General features: G+C 33.1%; 2 protein-coding genes across 3 annotated transcripts; both read left to right on the top strand.

Moving 5' to 3' along the window:
• The first annotated feature begins 277 nt into the window (after nucleotides 1-277).
• LOC107861311 (thiosulfate sulfurtransferase 18) lies at nucleotides 278-1827 on the top strand. 2 transcript variants are annotated; one of them, XM_016706654.2, is made up of 6 exons: nucleotides 299-572; nucleotides 712-792; nucleotides 886-959; nucleotides 1060-1130; nucleotides 1302-1355; nucleotides 1502-1827. In XM_016706654.2, the coding sequence occupies exons 1-6, from the start codon at nucleotides 556-558 to the stop codon at nucleotides 1589-1591; spliced, it is 387 nt and encodes a 128-aa protein (XP_016562140.1). In that variant the 5' UTR covers nucleotides 299-555; the 3' UTR covers nucleotides 1592-1827. The 2 variants fall into 2 exon arrangements, with proteins under 2 accessions (XP_016562139.1, XP_016562140.1); XM_016706653.2 differs by having other exon boundaries at nucleotides 278-792.
• A 117-nt stretch (nucleotides 1828-1944) lies between these two features.
• LOC107858276 lies at nucleotides 1945-6674 on the top strand. Its single transcript, XM_016702956.2, has 2 exons — nucleotides 1945-2080; nucleotides 4786-6674. Exon 2 carries the CDS (start codon nucleotides 4988-4990, stop codon nucleotides 6005-6007), a length of 1020 nt encoding a protein of 339 aa, XP_016558442.2. The 5' UTR covers nucleotides 1945-2080; nucleotides 4786-4987; the 3' UTR covers nucleotides 6008-6674.
• Nucleotides 6675-7050: the final 376 nt, after the last annotated feature.

Here is a 7050-nt window from a genome sequence, read left to right as displayed (position 1 = left end):
GCAAATCCAACGTGGAAGACTTTGGCTTTGTCGCGCAGAAGTACTCCCTTTAAAACAAAACACACTTTCTCCTTTTATAATTTTTTATGTAATATTTTAATTATGTTTAAAATCATCAAACTAAAGAATATTTAATAAACTTGATACAATTTTAATTTAGACTTATAATTTTTTTTTAGTTTATTTAATTTTATATCAAATTAAAATAAGTTACAGTATTTTTTTTGGGAGTGAAAGGAGCAGCCGTTTATAATTTTTCTAAATATAAGCACAATATTCAACAATACATTTCTGTTGATTATTGTGCGTAACGTCAGCGAGTCTACAGCCTATACACACGAATCATAGTGCTAATCCCGGTGCCGAAAACAACTGACTAGCCAAAAGTAAAAACACAAAATCCACTGCTTTTTTCTTTTTTTCTTTTTTTCCTGCCAATCTTTTCACTATCAAAACAATCAAAAACGCCAACAGATCTCCACTGATCCAACACCAACATTTGAAGTCAAAGTTTGATCACATCTTCTATATAGTACACAACTTCCATTTATTGTCATGGCCAGTCAACTCGGGTACATTAAAAAGAAAATTCCTTTATACTACTAATCAAATAGACATAACATATGTTCTAGGTTGTTCAATTAATTTTATGGGTAATGTTTTGTGGAATGGTGTTGTTTCTCTTTTTCTTGTTCTGCTTCTGTTTTGTAGCTCAGGAGCAGAGGTTGTTACTGTAGATGTTCATGCAGCTCGTGAACTCATCCGATCTGGTCACCGTTATCTTGATGTCAGGTAAAAAATCAACACAAATATAATTGGATTCTTTTTTCTTCTATATGCACTTTGATTAAGTTATCTGATCTGATTTTCATTCATTTTGAACAGGACAGAAGAAGAATTCAAGAAAGGGCATGTAGAGAACTCTTTGAATATTCCCTATATGTTTAATACTCCCCAAGGTCACCCTTTTTTCTTGTTATTTATATGATATAATGGATCTTAGTTTCCTGTATTAATTACGTACGTGATAAATGATGTTTCCATTTTTTGTAATTTTAGGTAGGGTGAAGAATCCAAAGTTTTTGGAGCAGGTATCTTCAGCATGTGACAAGGAAGAAAAGCTAATTGTGGTAAATCCAAGAATACATCTATACACTTTCGGATTCTTGATTTCTTAATTTTAATTTTCACATAAACACTGCGAATTTAATTTCTCTTGTAGTTTGATAAACGGTCTTGTTATTAGTAGTTTATGCAAGATAAATATTCTGCAATTTGATGGTAAATTTTCTATTGTGAAGGGATGTCAAAGTGGTGTGAGGTCCCTCGATGCTACTACTGATCTTCATGCTGCTGTAAGTTGAATTATCTCTCTATTTTTCCTCTCTCATTATATAACATTATGTCACAATCTTGATTTAGCAAGTGATTTAGCTTAAAGAAATCTTTTTTCCTTCTAGGAAGAGAAATATAACCAAGTTGACATGATTGAAATTGGCAGGAATTTAAGCATGCCAGCAACATGGGAGGGGGCTATCTGGCTTGGGTGGAGAACGGATTTGCTGTAAACAAACCACAAGATGAGCTTTGATCACCCTTAATTTAACCACCAAAAAAATAAATTGTTCACTAGATCATCAAACATGTATTTTCTATATTTGTTGCTCAATTTAAGGCATATGAGAGTTTATCTTTTTCCTTGAACAAAAAGGTTTGAATGTACACCAATCAATTTGATGTGATTGTATTGTTATACTATTATTTTTGTAACCATGATAGAAGTAGGGGCAGAGAGAAGAAAAAATAAAGGATTTTAGTCCAATAAAACATTGTCTAAGCTTACTTCTCCACAATGAGAAATGAGTTGCGAGAAAGTTATTGAAAGAAATTTGCAGTGTGTAACATAATTTTAAATGTAAACAAAAATATAGAATTGCATAAAGTCTTATTTTGACATCTACATTTTTTTAGATTAAAGATTGAAAATTCCATGTTTAACAATAGGAATTAATCTGGACTGCTAACTAGGAGATCGTTTGGATATCTACGGTAGATGGCAAAGCGAATTATAATTTGTTTGGTAAGTTTTTTTAACTTATATTTTAAAAATATTTATATTTTAGAAAGCAAGCAACTATATGATCATATTTTAAAGAAAAAAAATAAGGGTTTTGAATAGTGCTGTTCCCACCCACTTTTATTTGTTCACAATAAATTTTGCATAATTCTTAATAATGAATAAAAGAACAATTATTGAAGTGTATATATTTACTATTACATTCATACTAATTGGTGTAATTTCTTTAATGGACTTGAGAAATAATTTAGAAATCAATATTTAATGTTAAGAGTAAATAAGGCAACATAATTTGTCTTTCTGTTGGAATACTAAAATGGACTAGTAACAATGTAAATTAATTTTATTATAATATGCAAATAGATTGGATCAAAATGGCGTCTTAATTTGGACAATTTCAATAAATGGGTTTGTTAGATTTTTCATGACCCAAATAGTGAAAATGCGTGGATATGGAGCACCTTTAGTATGCAATTTTCACATTAGAAAAATAAACGGACCGTTAAGTATAGTTACACTGAAGGTGCTCTGCTTTCACGACTCTTCAGTGAATTTTTTACATTTTAAAGAAAGGCTCATTATGAGTCATGAGCCTTCTGTGTATTTGACATTTTGAAGAAAGACTCGTTTCTATCAATGCACCTTCAATATAAATTTTATCTTTCCGAAATCTGAAAAGCCTATCATTTTCTGAATTGATAGGACAAGGTAAGACATTTTTCACACACTAAAGGCTCATCCTTACAATGCACCTTCAGTGAAATTACCAAAATACCCTTAAAAATCTTCAAAATATATTTATACTGAAGGTGCTCTACTCTCACGAGTTTTCAGTGAACTTTTTACATTTTAAAGAAAGGTTCATTTAAGTCATGAGCCTTCTGTGTATTTGACATTTTGAAGAAAGACCTGTCATCAAGAAAAGACTGAATTGATGGAACACCCTTAAGAGTTTTTTTCCAAAATATATTTACACTGAAGGTGCTCTACTCTCATGTGTCTTCGGTGAATGCTTTGTTTACACTGAAGGTGCTCTACTCTCATGGATCTTCAGTGAATGCTTTATTTTAAAGAAAGGCTCATTTAAGTCATGAACCTTCCATGAATTTTACTGGAATCTAAAAAAGGTTGTCATTTTCTGAATTGATGGGACAATAGGGGATAACTTTTTTCATACCCTAAAGACTCATGGACAGCAATGCACTTTCAAGCAAATTAAAAGTACACTCTTATGCAGAGAGTCTTCAAAATTATTTTGTTCCTCTCTATATATATGTGCATCATCTTCACTGTCCTGTACATTACTAAATTCACAAAAAATATTATACTTTTACTGTTGATGTATCCTTCAATCTGAATTGGAGTAAAAATGGTTAGTAATTTTTTCTTAGTATATTGCTCTCCCTATTGAGTAAATAATTTGTTAATAACTAAAGTTATTTTTATAGGTTTAAAAATGTCGAATGAGCGTCGTGTTAGAGTTGCATTGTATTGGGGCGGCGATGTCATATATGAATTTGATACGGTTAGATATAGTTGTGGTGCTTGTGCAGTTGTTAAACTTCCACTAAATGTTGAGTATGATTGGCTAGTTAGAAACTTGCATATTATAATGAAAACTAATCCAAATGAGATAAGACTTGTTATTTCGGGTAGATGGTCATTTTCAACCGTGCAGGGTAATGCTCGTTATTCTGAAATTCTCAAACTTGATAATGAGACTTTGCAAGAGTTTATGGTGGCACCTGATACAGTGCGTTATATGATGAATCTTGATTTGTTGGAGATGTATATTAAAACAGAAGCATTAGATGTTGTTGAACCTACACATAATTTGAATTTCCTCTCTTTAAATTTTGCTACACCCTCTTTGAATCTTAATGACCCTCCTTCTAATTTTTATGAACCATCTACAAATATGACTAGCAACTTCTCAGAATTTCAAAGTTTTACAAGCTTCTTATCACAGAGTATAACAGCATGAGTTGATATTCCATCCGGTAATTATAGCCATGGATGTACTGATTTTGGTGCAAATTTTGATGTCGATAATTATCGTCATTATGATTTTAGACATGGTACAGGAACTAGTAATTTACCTCAGGTTCCAGAGATTTCAAGAGTTTCTAAAATACAAGCTAGGATAGAAGTTAACGCCTATGCTGATACTCATGCGGATGATAATTCTGACAGTGATGCACCGAATGATGCATATCAGTCAGATAAAATGAGTGACTCTGGTGATGATAATGACGATGATCAACAACCAGTCATTGAGGTTCCACAAAACATACCATTTCATAGGGAGAACATTCCATTTCTGAATGATCTTCAAGATCATCCAGAGGTGTTTGCTTCTACTAGTGAAAGAGGCTGTTGGATGTAAAATTTGATTAAATGATAAAGAGTCGAATCTTAAGTCTGTACAATTATTTCCTAGTAAGGAAAGATTAAAGACTGCTGTAAAAATATGGAGTTTGCAGGGTAATAGAGAGTTCACTGTGTGGGAATCCAAAAAAAATTATTGGACTTTTAAGTGCAGGAGGTGGGAATCTAGATGTGATTGGATGCTCAGAGGTCAAAAAACACCAACAAATTTATAGACTATCAGAAAATATTATGGCAGACATACAAATGGGTGTAATCCAAACTGATCATTTTAACTTGGATTCTAAATTGATTGCTTCTTTGTTGCTACCTTTCCTCAGGAATAACCCTCAATTCAAGGTGAACGATGTCCAGACTACTGTTGAGGTTGAACTAAAACATACACCTTCCTACAAAAAGGCATGGTTTGGCCGCAGACGTGCTTTCAAATTCATATATGGTGACTTTGATCACTCATTCGCACAACTTTCAAGGTACATGAATGCACTTCAACATTTTAATCCAGGAACAGTAGTGGAATAGATGCATGTCGATGAATCGACATCAGAAGTAAATGTTTTTAAATATGTGTTCTGGGCATTTAAACCTTGTATAAAAGGTTTTAAAAGATGTAGACCAATCATCTCTATAGACGGCACTCACATTTATGGAAAATATGATTTAAAGATGTTGATTGCTGTGACTGCTGATACAAATGGGCAAATATTTCCACTTACTTTTGCAATTGTTGACGAGGAAACCAAAGAAGCATGGTCATGGTTTTTGTCGTGCCTTGAAATTCATGTGGTAGTTGGTCATAGAGATGTTAGATACATATCTGATCATGCTCCTAGAATACTTAGAAGTTTTAATGATTTGGTTGAGTTACATGAGCCGAATGCATATCATCGCTTTTGTCTTAGGCATGTGAAAAGTAACTTTCTGTCTAACTTTCCTAACAAGCAACTTGAGGGATTAATGTGGCAGGCTGCTATTCAACACCAAGAATGTAAATTCAAAACCGTCATGCAATGTTTGAAAGATGCTGAGCTAGGTGCGTACAATTTCTTAATGAAAATTTCATTAGAAAAATGGACAGTTCATCGTGATAGTGGTAAAAGATGGGGCATTTTAACAACCAATCTTTCTGAATCTTTCAATGGATTCTTAAAGAAATCTCGAGGTCTCCCAATTACTGCAATGATTAAGCTTACATACTATCAAATTGTGGAAAGATTTGTATCCAGAAAGCAGTATGCACAAGAGCTCATTAATGAAAAAGAACAAAGGTCACCTGTGGTTGCAAAGAAAATTTTGAAGTATGAATTGAAGTCTAAAAATCATCAGGTAACAACTTATAACAGAGAAACGGGGGTATTCGAGGTTGAAACATATCATCGTCAAGGTTGTGGTGGCAGAAAACATATCATTAAATTTAGTAGGAATACGTATGGATGTCAAAAGTGGCAAGCATATCACATTCCATGTTCACATGTGTTGAAGGTTACTGAGCAGATGAATAGGGTTGCACATGATTTGGTCAGTGATATTATAGTACGGTGAAGTATTTTGAGACATATCGTGTGTCGTTTCAACCTCTTGGAGATGAAGCAAATTGGCCGGAAGCGCCCTTTAAAATGATTTGCAATGAGACATTTATCCGAAAGAAAGGAGCTAGAAAAACTACACGTGTTCCAAATGAGATGGACGTTGGACGTACAAGATACTCAAAGTCTTGTGGAATATGCAGAATAACAGGGCATGACAGGCGTAACTGTCCGAACCAAGAACGTGCAAATAATAATCGTAGACAATAGCTTAAGAATATTTGTAGTTTTAATGTCATATTATGTACTTTCTGTAATGAGTTGAACAAAATATTTTAGTACTATTAATACCTATGGTAATTGATTAATTGATAATCATTTTTATGGAGATCCAAAAAGTGCACTCATTTCGACTGAATTCTTAAAGTAAAAAAGAATAGAAAAGAAACCTTCAAATAAAAGCCTTAGGACTTCTTTACCTAATGGACAATTGAAAGGATGCAAGGAACATATCATGTCTTGTTATCTGCTTTAAATGAAGACATTTAAGCTCGACATATCCTGGTTCACTGGCAAAAACTCGAGCATAGATTGTTATTTGCCCCTAATATTCCTTCATGGACCAAAGAGGTGCAAATCTTTCATGTCATTTTTCTAGATCTATGTTAACAACTTAAACATGTAAGAACCACAGAAATAGCGTGGAAGCTCAATTTTATGATAAAAACTCCATTCACAACTCACAAGAAAGCACTGTTTGATTTTCCTGATTATTATTTTGATCAAGTATATCTTCTGATGACATGATGTTTTGGCTATAATGGTGGCAGGCTTCAGGAAATTTTACCCTTGAAAAGGTGCACTCAATTGGACAAACTGGCGTTACCTACATTTCTAGGTATGCATTTCACTCTTTCTATTTCAGAAGATATTCAAAAAAAAAGTAGAAGATAATAAAAACGGAAGATACTTCTCGGTTTATGTTATTTGTACAAGCAAGAAGCTTTTCTTCTCCTGTGTTACTCATATAATAAGACGGTCCGTGTACTTGTGTACATC

Source organism: Capsicum annuum, chromosome 2 (genome assembly GCF_002878395.1).
Source record: "Capsicum annuum cultivar UCD-10X-F1 chromosome 2, UCD10Xv1.1, whole genome shotgun sequence".
NCBI lineage: Eukaryota > Viridiplantae > Streptophyta > Magnoliopsida > Solanales > Solanaceae > Capsicum > Capsicum annuum.
The sequence above is the reverse complement of the archived record's forward strand: the minus strand, read 5'-3'. Positions and strand labels throughout refer to the sequence as shown.